At 56.0% G+C, this 16,285-nt stretch overlaps 6 protein-coding genes and 1 non-coding gene across 8 annotated transcripts; 5 read left to right on the forward strand and 2 right to left on the reverse strand.

Annotated features, from left to right (window-relative positions):
- Positions 1-5,918: 5,918 nt before the first annotated feature.
- H310_04712 (hypothetical protein) lies at positions 5,919-7,691 on the forward strand. Its single transcript, XM_008869172.1, has 4 exons — positions 5,919-6,105; positions 6,161-6,227; positions 6,279-6,463; positions 6,523-7,691. Exons 1-4 carry the CDS (start codon positions 5,961-5,963, stop codon positions 6,870-6,872), a joined length of 747 nt encoding a protein of 248 aa, XP_008867394.1. The 5' UTR covers positions 5,919-5,960; the 3' UTR covers positions 6,873-7,691.
- Positions 7,692-7,954: 263 nt separating this feature from the next.
- H310_04713 (hypothetical protein) lies at positions 7,955-9,018 on the forward strand. The gene has a single exon (XM_008869173.1). The coding sequence runs from the start codon at positions 7,997-7,999 to the stop codon at positions 8,897-8,899; it is 903 nt and encodes a 300-aa protein (XP_008867395.1). The 5' UTR covers positions 7,955-7,996; the 3' UTR covers positions 8,900-9,018.
- Positions 9,019-9,930: 912 nt separating this feature from the next.
- H310_04714 (hypothetical protein) lies at positions 9,931-10,944 on the forward strand. The gene has a single exon (XM_008869174.1). The coding sequence runs from the start codon at positions 9,994-9,996 to the stop codon at positions 10,900-10,902; it is 909 nt and encodes a 302-aa protein (XP_008867396.1). The 5' UTR covers positions 9,931-9,993; the 3' UTR covers positions 10,903-10,944.
- Positions 10,945-11,167: 223 nt separating this feature from the next.
- H310_04715 (hypothetical protein) lies at positions 11,168-12,281 on the reverse strand. The gene is made up of 5 exons (XM_008869175.1): positions 12,154-12,281; positions 12,042-12,106; positions 11,828-11,996; positions 11,602-11,773; positions 11,168-11,556 (listed from the first exon to the last, which is right to left on the reverse strand). The coding sequence occupies exons 1-5, from the start codon at positions 12,258-12,260 to the stop codon at positions 11,380-11,382; spliced, it is 690 nt and encodes a 229-aa protein (XP_008867397.1). The 5' UTR covers positions 12,261-12,281; the 3' UTR covers positions 11,168-11,379.
- A 334-nt stretch (positions 12,282-12,615) lies between these two features.
- On the forward strand, positions 12,616-14,223 carry H310_04716. 2 transcript variants are annotated; one of them, XM_008869176.1, is made up of 6 exons: positions 12,616-12,961; positions 13,012-13,193; positions 13,253-13,410; positions 13,491-13,577; positions 13,640-13,874; positions 13,961-14,223. In XM_008869176.1, the coding sequence occupies exons 1-6, from the start codon at positions 12,758-12,760 to the stop codon at positions 14,049-14,051; spliced, it is 957 nt and encodes a 318-aa protein (XP_008867398.1). In that variant the 5' UTR covers positions 12,616-12,757; the 3' UTR covers positions 14,052-14,223. The 2 variants fall into 2 exon arrangements, with proteins under 2 accessions (XP_008867398.1, XP_008867399.1); XM_008869177.1 differs by having other exon boundaries at positions 13,491-13,874.
- Positions 14,224-14,285: 62 nt separating this feature from the next.
- On the reverse strand, positions 14,286-15,924 carry H310_04717 (hypothetical protein). The gene is made up of 3 exons (XM_008869178.1): positions 15,645-15,924; positions 15,235-15,526; positions 14,286-14,882 (listed from the first exon to the last, which is right to left on the reverse strand). Exons 1-3 carry the CDS (start codon positions 15,804-15,806, stop codon positions 14,362-14,364), a joined length of 975 nt encoding a protein of 324 aa, XP_008867400.1. The 5' UTR covers positions 15,807-15,924; the 3' UTR covers positions 14,286-14,361.
- A 183-nt stretch (positions 15,925-16,107) lies between these two features.
- On the forward strand, positions 16,108-16,189 carry H310_04718. The gene has a single exon. It is a non-coding gene; the product is annotated as a tRNA-Leu (tRNA).
- Positions 16,190-16,285: the final 96 nt, after the last annotated feature.

The following is a 16,285-nucleotide window of genomic DNA, read 5'->3' on the forward strand; positions in this document are numbered from 1 at the left end:
CGACACGTCGTAGCCCTTGGAGCCCAGGAAACGAGAGAGCCGACCATACTTGTCGATCTTCTCGGCGGCGCGCGTCTGGAACCCCGTGAGGCCGCTCCCTTGAATGTTGCCGTCGTCGAAACTCACGGCGAGGTCGCATATCGCAGCAGTCTTGTTGGCGTCGTCCACGAGGATGATGTCGGGCTTGAGAAGGACGTCAATGAATTCGGGCAACGGCTGCTCGACGAGGAGACGGCACGACGGGTTGGCTTTGGCGATCGCCGCGGCTATGCGGCGAAGGGAAAGGTCGTGACGTGCGCGAATCGAGGCTTCGTTGTGGGGGCAATGCTGCAGGACATGGGAGAGCGTCTCGGTCTCGGTACGGCCGCAGTGGCGGCACGAAGTGTTGGAGTTGCCATGGGTGCGCTTCAGGACAGCGCGAGTCGAAATCAGGTTCATGCGGGCGGCAATGGCAAACCGGTATTCACAATCCAACAACCCACCGCCGCGAGACAGAAAACGACTGCCCAGGCCTTCATGGGCACCGACCGTGCGACCTTGATCCTGCAACTCGCACCACGCGTTGTAGTGTATGGTGCGCATATGAGTCTTGAGCTGGCGGAGAACGGTCTTGGTCGTCGCTGGAGGTCGAAACGAGGGGACTTGGAGCTGAAAGCACGTTGGGCCGACACCGGAGAACTGAAGCTTGGCGCGACGAAGGGCCCGTTGGATGTCGATCCACATGTTGGGAGGGTCCGACCGGTACGTCGCCTTGAGGAAACTTGGCACCTGGTCGGTCGTGTCGTTCAGAAAGTGCTGCAACGGCGTGTCGTTGGTCTGGAGGTCAGCGGGAACAGTCGTAAATCGGCGCATGATGGTGCTCTGGAGCTGGTCGCGGGCAATGGCTTGGATCAAAGGATCAGGGGAGTGTAGCATTTGGTACCCGTGGGCGACGGCGAGGGCGTCGCGGTGCTCATCAAGGGGAAGAAACCCAAGGCCGCCGTCTTGGAGGGAGGCGGAGAAGAAGGCCGAGCAACTGTGGCGAGGCAACTGGAGAAGGCGGCGCAGACACCGGAACAGAAACGAGGTGAACTCCTTGAGCTCGCTGAAGGTGGCGCGGATGTGACGAAGGGCAAAGTCGAGCTTGGACAGCACGTACACCTTGATCGCTTTGATGATCTGCCACGGGGCGAGACCAGACTTGACGAGTGCAACAATTTCCTTGCGCATGAGCTCGAGTTTGTCGGACAATTGGAACCGCACGTGGAAATGGTCGAAACCTTCGTGCACACCGAGGTAGCAGTAGCTGTCTTCCAAGGAGATGGCGCGGATGGCGCCGCCATGGATGGTCAGGCCAACGTTGTCAGGCACGTGGCGTCTCCCGTCATGGCGAACGCCCAACGACATGCACTTGCCCGGGTTGGCCCGCATGGTCGTCCAGTCGAGAAAGTCGGCCATGATAGAGTGCAATTTGGCGATGCCCGCGCGCGTGCGGCTGTAGATCTTGATATCGTCGGCGAAGGCGGTCGTAGCAACGTCGTGAGACGGAGAGACGCATATGCCATTGAGCAGCGCGGCCTGTTGGAGGGCCTCGATCAGCGGAATCATACCTGCAATAAACAGGAGCGGGCTCAGGGGGCAACCTTGAAAGACACCGACATTTTGGGCAATGGGCTTGGTGAGGCGACCAGACGAGGCCACCACTGTCGATGCACCGGTGTAGATGTCACGGAGGAGGGCGAGGAAGGACTCGGGGATGCCGAGGCGGCCGAGCACCAACCAGAGAAACGAGTGCGGGATGGAACCAAAGGCGTTCTTGAGATCGTACCACACGACGTACAAAGGCCTCTTCTGGCGCCGGGTGGAGTCCATGATGCTTTGCGCGAGGAAGTTGTGTTCATGGCACCCGTTGAAGTTGCGGAATCCTTTCTGGGCGTTGTTGAAGCGACCGTTGTCTTCCAGCCAGCCCGACAGGCGCGCCTTGAGCACCGACGCAAACAGCTTGTAGAGCGCGCACTGCAAAGCGATGGGACGCCAGTTGCTCGGGTCCGACTCGTCCCCCTTCTTGTACAGGAGCTCGGTGACACTGACCTTCCAGCAGTCCGGGATGCGTTTCTTCGTCCAACAAGAGTTGAACGCAGTGGTGAGAACGGGCAGCAGGGTGAGCCGGAATTGAAAGAGAACCCGAAACGTGATGCCGTCGAGGCCGGGCGCAGAGTCGAGGCGACACTTGTCCAGCGCGAGTTCGATCTCGTCCGACGTGATGGGATCCGCGAAGACCTGGTCCGACGTGGTGGAGCGAGGCGAGGCGTTGAGAGCAGCAAGGAACGGACGGCCGCGCGGATCGTTGACGTCGAAGACGTCGGCGGGTCTGTTGGTGGCAATAAAGTGGCCTTCGAGTGTCGAGGTAGGGATCGTGCAGCGCTGGGGTGTCGGCGAACCTAGAGCTTCCCGAAGAATGCCCTGGACACACCTCTTTTCGGAGCGGACAAAGAGGTGGCGCAACTCGTTGCGTTTTTCGGCGCGATAGAGGCGTGCGAGGCGCCGACGAGCCCGTTCGATTCCTCGGCGCGAGCCCGAGGCAGTACGCTGAGCCTCCTTGAGTTCGGCGCGCGCAGGGGCGATGCGATCAGGGGACATGTAGACCGCGCCGCGAGCACGGACGGCCTTGTGGAGCTGCGTAATCGCCTTGGACAGCTTCGACGGAAATTCCAAGAGAATGGAGGACGTCGCCGCCCAGTCGTCGGAGTCTTCGATGGTGGTGATCCACTGACGCACTTGGAGCTGCAGGGAATCGGAGACCGTGGCAAAAATGTCGTCGGGGATGTTGCGAGGTAGTTGGACGCGACGACGGCGACGGAAGAGATCCTGGGCGACCTCAGCCGCGGCGGACGTGTCCATATCGGTGGACTCGTCGGTGGCGAGGGGTTGCAAGGCAGGCGGGGGCGCAACAGGGGACGCTTGAACTACATCCGTGTCTTCGGATGGGACCACGTCGACAGCAGGGACACCTGACGTAACATCCACTGCAGACAGGACGTCTGCTGCAGTTGGGGACAGGGGCGACGCCGAGGCGGCGGTTGCAGCGGCTGCAACGACACGGGGCTCAGTTACAGGGGGACAGGGTTGCAGAATCGAATCCACGCTCATACGTGGGCAAACGCGTTCATGACGGAGGCTCCAGACCGTGTTCGTGTCAAGGATGGCAGCTGAAGGGGAGTCGAGGACACGAGGGGCGCAAGCAGTCGAGGGGAACGAGCAGAGACAACGACATTCGGAGGTTCGGAGCGTTGCTGCAGTCTTGGCCAAATCGTCGGCGACGGTGTTATAGTTGCGTTCGATGTGGCGGAGCGTGTAGGCGACTTTGCGCTCACGCAGGGCCTGCAGATGGTGGAGAATGTGGGTGCGGAAGGGGCGGAGGAGGTCGTTGGGGCAGCGCGCGCGGCCGAGAACCTGAGAGATCACGAGGGCTGTCACCCTCGATGACGACAGTACTGGGACACCAATGACGAAGGCCGATCACGCCGGCGAGCAGCGCTCTGTATTCGGCCATGTTGTTCGACTTGGCCGAGGGAAGGAACGCGGAAAGAGACCAGATAATGGAGCCATCAGGGGCGAACAAAGCAGCACCAGCGCCGCATGGCGTCGAATCCGAGTTGGAACCGTTGCCAAGACAGGAGCCATCAAAACGCAGGGTGTAGGTACCGGGGGACGCAGATGTGGGCAACACAGACGGGGCAAACGTGCGTGGCTGTTTAGTCGAGTCGCGCGCGTGCGCGGATGGAGGTGTCACGCCACAGTAACGAAGGTGGCAGGTGAGGCCACGCTGAGAGGCAAACTCTCGATTACAAGCGAAAAAGCGGTGAACGGAATCGGCGGTAGGAGGGGCAGCAGAGGCAGAAGGTGGGTCAGGGGCGACAGGTGGGCGGGAAGAGTTGCATGGGGATGATGTGGGGGGCGATATATCGTCCTCAGAAGCTGCTATCCGCGAAGCTAGCTGAAGAGTCGCCGTCGAATGGGGCCTTTGCGTCTCGCTCCAGGCACAGACGAGTGAACGCGGTATTGCCGTGGGCCGCGGCGGTGGTGTCGATGGGTTGGATGGGCGTTGATCGCACGCGTTTTGGTGCTGCGCGGCGCTGTAACGAGAGGATAAAAGGAGCGCAGGGCAGCAGGGCGACGAATATCCATCAGCAAAGACGACACCACGATGTTCAACGCGATGCTTGGTATACGAGGACTAAGCGGGGAAGCGTTGTTTACACACGGGGCAGTGGAAGGAGCGAGCAGAGAGTTGGTGGTGACAGAACACTGGCCCGGTTGAAGCGGGACGGCCAGGTCTAGGGACCTCACCCACCTCCTGCGGGTTAGGAATGGGAGGAAATGTCGCAGAAGGGAAAGCAAGGATGGATGACGCAGGCGAGCGCGGCGAGTCCGAAGACTGGGTGTTCGATGCGAGCGAGAACGAAGGCATTGAAGATACTAGGCACAGACGCTGAAAGGCACGAGCTTTAATAGGCACGGCGGTCAGCAACACGCAACCGAACGGAGCGAAGGAGGACACAAAGGAGAGATCGACGATAGAGAGGTGGGGTTGGGGGTGGCGCACGCGCACACCCCCGCTGGCAAAAATTGCACTGTGGAAACACCCGAGGGTGCTCCTGAGCCATTACAGCACCGGAGTGCGTGAAGGCCTGCTCCGGCTCATGTCAACCGCCTTGTTGATCACGGTCGAGCACCAGTCAGGTAAGTATGATTTTGCTAGGCGAAATGTTGTTGGTCTTTTCCTATACCTGTAACTCCCGAGTGTCCGTTTGACATTGTGATTGCCACGACCAAGATCTTGAACGGAAACTCGCTCATCAAGTCGATCGTGGACAAGGACTTGGTCCCGGCACTCAAGTTGTAATGAGTTCCCCCGAATACATTGCATTCCAAAACACATGATGCGTCGTCGAGTTCACATTGCCATGTCATGCGTGGACCTGGTGGTTGTGCACAGGGACAGAAAACGTGGCTACAATGTCTGCTATTCCCACCACGATCGACGAATTCTACCATCCAGGACAGCCAGTCGCGTTGAAAGGAGCAAAGAAGGGTGAAAACCAAGCGCCCTTCGTCCAAGTCAGTTGTGCTTGGTTCATGTTACTCTGCACTGCACAACCAAGGCGACGGATGCGAGGAAGGCAGACGGAGCGAAGAAGGACACAAGGGAGAGATCGACGATAGAGAGGTGGGGTTGGGGGTGGCGCACGCGCACACCCCCGCTGGCAAAAATTGCACTGTGGAAACACCCGAGGGTGCTCCTGAGCCATTACAGCACCGGAGTGCGTGAAGGCCTGCTCCGGCTCATGTCAACCGCCTTGTTGATCACGGTCGAGCACCAGTCAGGTAAGTATGATTTAGTTAGGCGGAATGTTGTTGGTCTTTTCCTATACCTGGAACTCCCGTCAGTAAAACGGGGTTTCTTTGCCTACATGGATTGGTGGATGTATTCTTTCGGCAGTTTGATTGGCCCAGAGAATATCCACTCCATCTTTTCGTTGCGCCTTGAGGTTTCCACAACATGCCAAATTGGACGACGTAGTGAATGCTTCAGGTGCCTGAGACTCGTGCTCACCTGAACAACGAACGCAAGCTCCACCCTTGTCGTTGACGTGTTTGAGCATGCCTTACCCCTGTATTTGCCCGTGTTTGCATGACGAATGATGCCGTGTTCGGAGATCCTCGTTGCTTTCGAGGCATATTCAGTCTCTCCTCGGAGAGCTTCTTGCGAACGACCAACTCACTTTGAACGCGGAGTGGACAACCGATTGACGGCCTTTCAACAGGTGAAGGTGTGCGTCACAAGTAGTGTCGGCGAGTCCATGGCGATGCCTAGTTCACGCAATTCTAATCTTTACACTATTCTCAGGGTTGATCTTGTAAAGTACGAGAGGGACAGCTTTCGTAGCGCACTTACGTTGCGATGCGATCACTTTGGGATGACACTGCCGCCATTGATAGCGCACCATGGCGTCCTAGTGTACCTCACTGCGGCGACGGAGCCGACGGCGACACGGAAATCATGGACAGCTTTCAACGCGATAGCTCGTAATGGGACCAATGGAACGCTCGTCGTGTCTCTAGGTAGATGCCCCAACTCCTTCTACCATGTCCCTGGTTTTGTGATTGCAACCTATAGGCCCAGATGCACCTACCTCGTTCAAGCAAGTGCTGGGAATAGACCGCGAGTCTGGCAACACATCAATGTACGTATGTAGTGGCTGGGCATGCCTCGCTCACTGGGCCGTGCGCGCTAGCCTCTCATCCTTGTCCATCCCCCACCTCGTCTTGACAACGTCCGCGAATGTATGCGCTGGGTTGGGCGGCGACGTGACCGTGGAGGTTGCGGAGCCGCATGCTTTGCCTGCTCGTATCCTGTCTTTCGTGGCTTCTTCGAAACGCAGCATTCTCGTGGTGCACATCGACGTGACTGAATTCACCGGTACGTCGACCTCTGCTGCTCTACTCTCGAATATGACAAACACGTTTTTTGGTGTCAAGAGGATTTGAATCAGTGCTTGGAGACTCTGTGCTCGAGTGAAACGTCTACGTGCTTTGTGGGGATCATGAAGGAAACGTCGCTGCGCCAGTGTTCATCTCCTTCGCCATTATTTCCCGTGCCGAAGCAGAGTTGGCTCAAGCGCGACGGCGAATATGCGATCAACCCGTCCGCCTTTTCGCCCTCGCTCGTGTACTCCTTCTACCTTTGCAATCAGACACGGCGAGACACTGTCACGGCCTTTGACGATGCCGCCATCTTGGCTCATGGAGGGTACGGCTGTACGCAAGCCCATGTTGTCGTGCGCGAATTGGCATTTCGATTGGGATACGTGCCCAAGTATGGCGCATAATTACTAGACTAGTGGTCCCTGCTGTGTGAGCTGTACAGTCCATGATAAAAGTTCGTGCTATGCGCGTCGAGAGAGGACCTGTGTGGTTGATTGGAAATATGAGAAGCTTTTCCACCGGCAACGCATCGCCCATGCGGTCGTGGTGGACTGAGCAAGTTGCAGTACTGCGGAGCAAGCAGGAAGACAGGGCACTCTTGACAGGTACGAAGTCCACGGTCGGAAAGGTTGTCGGACGCAAGGGGGCTGGCTTGGGCAAATCACCCGCCAGAGACCAAATGGCTACACCTCGAGAGAAGAACCTCAGCAGATCACTTGCACCTTCGTGAAACAGCGGGGGACTTGGGGTGTGAATGGAATAGAACCTTGAGCTCTCAGCTCCCTGGGGCGCCACAATCGCCAGACACGGCGCACTTCTTGGGATTCAGTGGGGGGATTCGTGGGGGAGGGTCGCACGGCGATCAGCGAGGATGCCGGGGGCTGGTAGTACGTAGCTTGACAACCACGTGTCGTTCGTGGCCGAGAACCTGTTCTGCCTTCTCGCTCGACAGGACGCCCAGTCGGAAGATTCAGAGTAGTCGTAGTACCCGAGCAGCTGTTCCTAGTTGCCGAGACATCTTGCATTGTCGCGACTTCACGCAACACTTCCGTCAATGTCAGTCACCAAATCCACCGTTGTGGGTACTGGACGCTCCGCCGTGCGGTGGCGTGTTCTCGAATCGCCTCGAATTGAGACCACGACCTCCTTCCATACACGTTGTCGCGTATGCGCTTGACCTGGCGCCCCTTCGCGAGTTTTCCATGGCCACCGCATCATGCCCATCAATTAACTTGGCGTGATGCCATTGGGCCATCCGTCTGCCAGTGCCATGCCAGGCGTTTCTGAGCACGGTTGAAGTATCGCAGTGGCGACTGCATTTAAATTCCATGGGTCGGTCGATACAAACCGTTAGATATTATTATTGGGCAGTTTCACTTCGTGGAAAATGTCGAAGAAAAACCATGAAAAAAAGTAAAAAGGCAACCTTTTGATTGGCTCGTTTTCGCAGTGGAGACCGACAACGAATTGACAAATACTCGAGCAAGCGGCCAGAGACACTCGGCGAGCAAGCGGCTCACAATTGAACATGACATCGACAACGAACAAGACACTGGCGACGTCCGCCGCCATTTCCCAGATCAACGGCGTCCACTCGGTCCTGGCGGGCGTCTTTGCAGGCTGCGTCACGCGGTCGTGCACGTCCCCCATGGACGTGCTCAAGATCCTGTTTCAAGTCAACCACCCGACGGCACACCGCTCCATTCACCACGCGTGCCAGCAACTGTACGTGTCAGAAGGCCTTCGAGGGTTTTGGAAAGGCAACCTCGCTGGATGCTTCCGACTTGGCCCATACGCAGGCGTCAAATTTTGCATCTTCGACACGTTGCAATCCAAGTCGGCGGCGAGTGCCCCTCACGTGGAGAAGGCTGTCCATGGTGCGATTGCAGGCATGTGTGCGACGCTTGCCGTGTACCCGATGGAAGTGGTTCGCACGCGGATCATCATGCAAGACGCGACTGCGTTTCGAGGAATCCACAAGGAACTGACACACATCTACCGCAAGGAAGGCATGCGCGGCCTCTACCGTGGTTGCCTCTCGGGTCTTGTGGGGTCGATTCCGTTCGAAGGGATCCAGTTCGCGTGCTACGAATACAGTAAAAGCTACGCTGTGCAGCAGCGGTGGCCGGCTTGGCGCTGGCCTGAACACAAACACCAGCTCAACTCGTTGGACCATTTGGTTATCGGGAGTTGGTCCGGTGCGATTGCCCAGCTTGTTTCCTACCCATTCGACAGTGTGAAGAAGCGCCTGCAAGCAGACACGGCCAAAAGATACACGGGCATGCTTGACTGCCTGGACAAGGTCGTTCGAGAGGAAGGCGCGGTGGCGCTGTACCGAGGGACGCTGCCCAACATGGTCCGCGTCGTGCCGTATGCGGCTGTCATGTTTGCGTCGTACGAAGCAGCCAAGGACTTTTTGTCGTCCTTGTGAGTGCCGCCATGGATGGACCTGTCGTGTGATGTGTCGTGCCGTTAGTTTGTGTTAACTTATGTACTTCGAAGAGTTCGATTCAAAGCGGAAAAAACAGCACACATCGTTGAAAAGGTTTGTTGAATCATCGGAAAACGACGTCTGCCCGGGGGGTGTCATCCGAGTGGGCGCAATTGTATGCAATAAGCTTGTGTGGTCCTCCTTGGCCACTAGATGCTAGCCATAGCTCCACTAGCGACAGAGAGTCTCGAGAGTGACTATTATATTTGTCGGGAACTATGGAGTGCCAATGCGTCCACCACTGGGCTTTTTTATTCGTGCACGTGGTCAAGAACGGGGGTGACATCGGGTGTTTCCATTCGAAGATTTATCCTGGGTGAAATTTGTCGGCATTTGTTCCAACCAACCGTTCCTCGGCTGGGCGGAGGACGAGAATGTGACCGTCGATGGCGTACTAGGGATCGGAGACTTTGGACGGAGTTCAGACACGTCCTTCCTTTCCAAAACGCTCAGGAAGCGCTCGAACGCGCCATGTTGTCGATTGGACAATAATGCGGACAGCCCCAAACACACTCGCCGTACTAGTCAAACACTTGGTTTCTCGTTGCCCGCCTCCGAGCCTTGAACGAAAAATTCCCGCTCCATACAACGATCGTCTTCGTGTTGCGCTCATGAAGGGAAATGTCTCTGTATCCCCCGTGAAAGGGAGCCATCCCCCCTTCGCATAGATGGCTTGTCGCCGCCAGTAACCGACGACGGTGCCCTCGTTTAGAGGTTGCAGCAGGGTGTGGTGTCAGGATGTGCAGCGTTGGTCTGTCAGCAGCACTTGCATTCATATGATGACACAAGTTGGCCAATTTCAACGTTGAGTTCATTTTGCCCTGGCCTCTGACTTTTCCCTTGTCTCGGATTGGCTGAATTTGGATCTACAACAGTCGCGAGTGTCTCTGATTGGTCAAACCGAACGACGGCGCTTTTATATGCACTCAGAACCCTGCCTCGAATCCAGTGGTCCAATCCAGCACGAGATCGTGCCACGTATCTCTACGCACGCACACGAAGGGGCATGCATCGTCAGTCTTCGATATCCCATCATGGACACAAAGCAAACGACGTCTCTGATGACTTGCGCGACGACGCACACGCGAACGTGGCAGTCGGTGACGGCGGGGGTGTTTGCTGGCTGTGTCACACGTTCGTGCACGTCGCCACTCGATGTGCTCAAGATCTTGTTCCAGGTCAACGGAATGAAAGGCGGGGGGTCCATCAAAGCCACGGTCATGCATGTGTACCACTCGCGCGGTCCCGTCGGGTTCTGGAAGGGTAATCTCGCGGGTTGCTGCCGCCTCGGACCGTATTCTGGCGTTAAATTTTGCCTGTACGACCAATTGCAGTCTCTTGTTGTACACGAAGGCAGCCCCACGTCCGTGGAGCGCGCTGTGTGTGGCGCCGTCGCTGGCATGGTGGCCACCATGGTGGTGTACCCGATGGAGCTCATTCGCACACGACTCATTGTGAACGCCCAACACACCACAAGCATTTCTCGTGAAATCAGGTCAATCGTTCGACATGATGGAGTGAAGGGGCTGTATCGAGGGTGTTTGTCAGGTCTTGTGGGGTCGATTCCATTTGAAGGCATTCAATTTGCGTGCTACGACTACGGCAAAAAGTACGCTGTCGACAACCGGTGGCCATCGTGGCGGTGGCCCAACGACAAGACTCACCTGCACACGGTCGACCATTTCGTCTTGGGCAGCTTTGCCGGCGCCGCAGCTCAAAGTGTTGCATATCCGTTCGACACGGTCAAGAAGCGCCTGCAGATGCAGACAGCGACAGACAAGGTGTACGATGGCATCATTGACTGCTTTCGAAAAGTCGTTCAGGAAGAAGGTACGATCGGGCTTTACCGCGGATCCTTGGCCAACATGGTCCGACTCGTCCCGTACGCTGCTGTCATGTTTGCGTCGTACGAAGCAGCCAAGGACTTTCTTCAGTCGCTGTGACTGATGGACATTGTTTAACTGCCTATTTAACAACAATTTTTCTCGTACTCTCGCTTCTGTACGACAAACCGGTCGACTACACCTGCAGCAACGAATGCATCCGCTCCTTCTTCAGGAAGAACTAGTGTATTGGACCACGAGCTCGTGTCCCCTCGGTATTTTTGTCAAACTGCAGTTTGTTTTGCCATGGTTGAACTGCCAGCAAACGTGTGGGTTGCCCAGCATTGTGGTGGCGAAGGTACTCTTGTGTGCACACTTGCTGGCATCGCAATTTCGCATCGTTGAAATGGGTGACTTCGATGCTACACTTACTGCATCCGAGTGCATGGGGACATACAATAATGAGAGTTCCCGCAGAGTTGAATCGCGCTGCATTCATACAGTCCCCCTGTGCCTTGCAACTTTGATATTGACATGAGAACGCAATCGTAGTAGTTCAACACATTTCATCCATGCGCGTGCCGTAGAAGACGTGGGCTATGGTTTCGGAGGCAGGGCTTCTTGGATCCACTTTTTCACCTCGATGAGACTCCCCTCCAAGTTGGAATTTGCCAGCGGCATCAGACTAAACGCCCAATTGCACGGGGCCTTTGTCAATTGAGCGCACATTTTTTTCAGCAGCTCGTACGTCTCGACGGCAGTGCCCTTCGCGACCTACACGCACGTGCTTCAGCGGACGTAAGGGTAATGGACGTGTACTTGAATGCAGTCGCTCTTTGTGAAGAGGATCCAGGACGTGGCAAGTTTGCTAGTTTGTTGGAATTCGTGCAAGCGCTCGAGCTCAAGAGCCACAAGAGGAAATCGGATTGTATCGCTGATGTCCACACAAAAGCAAACGGCGCTTATCTCGCCCTTGGTCAAGCTGGTGTACCTACATCCCGCAGAAAACATAGTCCGCCATCGTCGTCGACTGGTGCACTCGAACCACAGGTAGCGCAGGTTCCGACTGCCTGGAACAGCCAGTAGCTTTACTTCGCGGCCTTGCAATACGATCGACTTGACGACAGGAAATCGGCTGGGCAGGGGGTTCGGGGTCGCCCATACGTGCTGCTCTTGTGGCACCGGGGTCGCTGGCGTGCACACTGTTGCGAGCCCTAGTCATCAACCACGTGATCCTGGTGTCCGCTTGGGTTCTGTACCCTGAAGAAGGTTCGTCTTGCCACTCCCATCCAACCCGACAAACAAGATGCACTCCGGTGCTGCTCTATGGTTGAAGCCTTTATCAGCCAACACCACGAGGAAGTTGTGTACGATGGATGACGCTTGAGTTTTGAGGCAATCATGAACGACGACGCAGAACCGCGCCGAGACACCGATGCGCCTTCAGCAGGGTGCACCGGTTCCACCACGTTGCCCATCGTGCCTCCACCTGCCGTTTCACGCTCGGTTACACCGGAGGCGTAACTGAGAGGCTCCAGTTGTTCGTACACACTCTCGAGTCGACTTCGCAGTCTTCGATGCACCCTCAACTCTGCCAAAGACGCAATGGCAGGCTCCAACGGCACTGTCGTTCTTGCAAAGCAATTGAGTGCGCGTTGACGTCGATGCGTCGTCCCTTGTACTAGAGGGGAAGGTAGGCCTGTATGTAGAAAATTTGTCGCCCACATGCCTGCGGGGCAAGAACTGGTGGTGTCCTGCGATGTTAATACGCGCTTGTTAAATCAAGCTTGAACTGGCGCAGCGCTACGTCTCGGCTCTGATGCACTTGAAGAGATCTACCGAGTGGTCCAACGACGCCGCCAGCACAAGCTCATGGTCGTCACCATTTTCGCGTACATGACGAAAACCTGTGAAAAACGATATCTGTTGTGCCGCACTCTTATTTGATCCGTATCTTCTGCGTCGACACATCTTGATGCTGCTGCTGCGCCAAGCTCTCGGCCGAAACCGCGGATTCTCGTCCTCGAGCCTGGATACGCTCTTTCGGGAAAAGATTGCCCTTGGTAAATCGTTACCCAAGCTGGAGGACAATGGCCTGAAGCTGCAAATGTATGCGTTGTACAAGCAGGCAACAGACGGTGCCAACATGCAGCCCAAGCCGGGGATGTTCGACTTCGTTGTACGTCCTGGTTGAAATGAACAATGTCGCACGCTAATCCCGTTTTCCAGGGCAAGGCAAAGTGGGAAGCATGGATGAAACTTAGCTCGCTGAGTGCAGATGAAGCCAAACAACAGTACTGCGACCTCATCGATGGCCTCGCCAAAAGCTCTGGCATGCAGTCCACGGCTGGCTCCGCGCCAACCCCAGCAACACCTTCGTCACCCAATGAGGGTGTTAAATTCACTCAAAGGTATGTTGCTCAAAGAGTTGTGGCTTCGATGAATCATGGAGCGCAACACGCTTTGACAGCGGAGGAGTAACAACTCTGTCGACGGACGCCAATGCCCCACTGGACAACGATTTGGTTGGAAAGCTCACGAGTGCCATCAAAGAAGCCGCGAATGATCCAGTTTCGAAGGTTCTCGTGCTACAGCTCCATCCTGCAGCGCCTTCCACGGTGCATCCAAGTACGTCGACTGATGCTCACCACCTTTTCTTTGCCAATGCAGTTGTTGGAGGCGATGGCCCTATTCATCCTTGGTTGTAGGTGCTATCGCGCCGTTGATTCAAGCCATTATCGCCTATCCAGTACCGTTGGGTGTGGTCGTACATGGCCCTGTGCATGGGCTCCAGGGTAAAGCAATACTTGAGGACATCGTTCACTTCACGGACTTTTCATGTGGTTCTTTCGAGTAGTTTCACTCGTGGGCCTCGCGGACGTTGTGTTTTCCCACGAGCGCGCCACGTTTCAAGTGCCAACAGCGTCGGCCATGCCAGCCGCCCACGCCTTGATCACGAAAATGGGTTACATGCAAGCGAATGCGCTCCTGCTGCTTGGCGCGAAGTTGTCTGCTGATGCTGCGCATCGCCATGGACTCGTCACCGATGTATTCAACGGGGATGTAGAGGCGCAAGCGTTCTCGAAATTTCAGTACGTTTCGACCGTGTCATGGGCGTTTCCACTTGCTACAAAGTGCACCCTCATGAAAGTGGAGTAGTGACTCGATGGGTGTGTAGGCACTTCGCAGACCAAACGAGCGATCGCAGTATCAAGACGATTCTGTTTCGCCACCAGCACAAGGACGCACTGCTCGCCGAATTCAAGTAGACTTTGTAACGTGCATAGGTTCCCTTCAAATCACGTGAGGCTGTGCTGTGGTCTCTCGCTCAAGAACGATAGTTCGTGCTGGTCCATGGATAGCTCCCAAATCTCCTAAGTTGCCTCGCCTTGCATTTTGTTCTGTTCGACGTCGCCGCTATGGACAAAAACCGGAAGCGTCCTCGTTAATGTTTGTAGCCTTGTGGGTAGATTTGCCTTTCAGAGCATTGACACACAACAAAATGGTGATTCCATGGAGGATGGACACAATGAACTTGCCATTTTTCGTGTCGTTTTACCAGAACCAGGTCGTCCTTCTCTACGAAGCGTACGTAGCCACACAGGCGACGACTGTGGCGTGGAGCGACTTGTCCAAAGAAGCCACGATCCCTGCCGTGTTTTCGTGGTCGCCGGACGCACTATAGTCGTAGAGGTGGCCATTCCGGTCGGTCAATACGCCGCCCAGGACGATCAGAAACGCTTCGCCGACGCACGAGTCCCACCGCTTCGTTCGATGGATGTACCGAAAGTACACGTCGATGTGGCCGAGCGCTACGTCCAACAGGAGAATGCCAGTCGATCCTTTGGCCATAGTGCTCATGTTGAGCAACGGCAGGATCGCGTTGGCATGGCCACATGGGGATTCCGAGTGGCCCACGATCGGGGTCGATCGGGTTGAAAGCGTGGCACGTCCGGTCGGGACGCGTTCAAATGCGGGCCAGGTGAACATGTGCGTTGTATACGGAGAAACCACGTGGCACCTGAAGATGCCGTCCACCGCAGGGCCGCCGTAATAGGTCGTGCCGCCACCGCCGCCAACAAACGGCTGGTGCATCACACCTAGTAGGAACGCATGCCGTGGCAACGTGAGCTCGTTCAAAGGACATCCATGCCCAATTCAACTCGGACGATTCCATGCTGTGGTCACTTGGATGGAGATCGACTACCTTACAAACGCACCAGACCACACGCAGCAGCAACACACACCATGATATGCAACCAAACGGGCTGCAAAACACGAAATTCCCACTCAACTACTGAAGGCTAGACGTTTGACAGCTCGGACTTGTCAAAATCGGTGGATGGTCATCATGCTTGGAGGATGGTAGACGATTCAGAACAGAGTACGAATGGCATGCACATGCGCGCAGGGGCGCCATGCAATTTGTAGCGAAGGAAGGGCAGTGCCTACCTGCAATGGGACGGCCACGATACGACAGTCCGAGAAGCACCGACACGTCGTCGTACGCTTTTTCGGTGAATTTTCGTGTCCCGTCCAACGGGTCGATCCAAACGACAAGATCCTCCAGGTCGACGGGAACCGCTGTCGGATGCGTGGCAGCCAGCAGTGATGTGCATGGTGTGGTCACGTCTTCCCCTGCGGGGGGGTCCAGGTGGCCTTCTTCGCCCACGATTATGAGCTTGGGGCCAAAGTGTCGCCGCAATGACTCGACAATTCGCTGCTGAGCACGCGTGTCGGCAATCTACTCAGGGCACAACCCATGCCGTGACGATAAGTGATGCAGATAGCAAGCGTATCGTGCCACGCTGCCAAGACAAGCAGACCGTCCATCGATAGTCATCCAGGGTATGCCACGTTACCGTTTGAGGGTCGAACGAGGCAGTTGCGCCGTCGTCAGCCTTGTTTACTGTCTGGAGCGACTCACCGGACGCAACAACGTCTCGAATAACTTGGCCAGCAAACGCCCCCAAATCGACACACGCAGACAAGAGCGCTATGAGATCCACTGACGACGACGACATGCCGCGACAAGTTCAACTTTGGCCAAGATTTTACTATTCAACTAGACACTATACAAAACGCAAGTGCAGTCGACCACATGTCCTTTGCTTGAACACCGTCTATGCAACACGATTTCGGATCCACAGGCTCCTGTGGCCAAACACTTTGGCTCTGTGACTCCTTCCAGCGAAGCTGTCGATGTCTTCTCAAGCGTGCCGTCCATCGAATCAGTCGACGCAACGCGAAGAGGCAAGCATGTAATGAGCCGACAATGCCACGATGAAACGATTCAACTTTTGTAAAGTCGAAGGGCGTAACAAAGTCAGTGTGCCCGAGCGGTCCAAGGGGGTAGACTCAAGTTCTACTGTGTTCGCACTCGTGGGTTCAAATCCCACCGCTGACACATTTTTCTCCCTTGTTGGTCTGGGGGCTTCCTAGGCAGCTTGGAATCGTCAGGAAGTGCGCGGTGTACCGATTTGTCTCGAATGGAGGGCTCATG

Source organism: Aphanomyces invadans (assembly GCF_000520115.1).
Source record: "Aphanomyces invadans strain NJM9701 unplaced genomic scaffold supercont1.7, whole genome shotgun sequence".
Taxonomy (NCBI): domain Eukaryota; phylum Oomycota; class Saprolegniomycetes; order Saprolegniales; family Verrucalvaceae; genus Aphanomyces; species Aphanomyces invadans.

What these genes read in the sequence shown, in the direction of transcription:
- H310_04715 (XM_008869175.1), bottom strand. Translation starts at nt 12,260, where the DNA reads ATGGGCAACGTGGTGGAACCGGTGCACCCTGCTGAAGGCGCATCGGTG. An exon ending in AAACTCAAGCGTCATCCATC is followed by an intron (nt 12,107 to 12,153) that starts GTACACAACTTC and finishes CTTCAACCATAG; the next exon opens with AGCAGCACCGGAGTGCATCT. An exon ending in CAAAGAGCGACTGCATTCAA is followed by an intron (nt 11,557 to 11,601) that starts GTACACGTCCAT and finishes ACGTGCGTGTAG; the next exon opens with GTCGCGAAGGGCACTGCCGT.
- H310_04712 (XM_008869172.1), top strand. Translation starts at nt 5,961, where the DNA reads ATGACACTGCCGCCATTGATAGCGCACCATGGCGTCCTAGTGTACCTC. An exon ending in AACGCTCGTCGTGTCTCTAG is followed by an intron (nt 6,106 to 6,160) that starts GTAGATGCCCCA and finishes TGCAACCTATAG; the next exon opens with GCCCAGATGCACCTACCTCG. An exon ending in CGACGTGACTGAATTCACCG is followed by an intron (nt 6,464 to 6,522) that starts GTACGTCGACCT and finishes TTTGGTGTCAAG; the next exon opens with AGGATTTGAATCAGTGCTTG.
- H310_04717 (XM_008869178.1), bottom strand. Translation starts at nt 15,806, where the DNA reads ATGTCGTCGTCGTCAGTGGATCTCATAGCGCTCTTGTCTGCGTGTGTC. An exon ending in CCTCGTTCGACCCTCAAACG is followed by an intron (nt 15,527 to 15,644) that starts GTAACGTGGCAT and finishes TGCCCTGAGTAG; the next exon opens with ATTGCCGACACGCGTGCTCA. An exon ending in TCGTGGCCGTCCCATTGCAG is followed by an intron (nt 14,883 to 15,234) that starts GTAGGCACTGCC and finishes CGTTCCTACTAG; the next exon opens with GTGTGATGCACCAGCCGTTT.
- H310_04713 (XM_008869173.1), top strand. Translation starts at nt 7,997, where the DNA reads ATGACATCGACAACGAACAAGACACTGGCGACGTCCGCCGCCATTTCC.
- H310_04716 (XM_008869176.1), top strand. Translation starts at nt 12,758, where the DNA reads ATGCTGCTGCTGCGCCAAGCTCTCGGCCGAAACCGCGGATTCTCGTCC. An exon ending in GCCTTCCACGGTGCATCCAA is followed by an intron (nt 13,411 to 13,490) that starts GTACGTCGACTG and finishes CCTTGGTTGTAG; the next exon opens with GTGCTATCGCGCCGTTGATT. An exon ending in CCCTGTGCATGGGCTCCAGG is followed by an intron (nt 13,578 to 13,639) that starts GTAAAGCAATAC and finishes TCTTTCGAGTAG; the next exon opens with TTTCACTCGTGGGCCTCGCG.
- H310_04714 (XM_008869174.1), top strand. Translation starts at nt 9,994, where the DNA reads ATGGACACAAAGCAAACGACGTCTCTGATGACTTGCGCGACGACGCAC.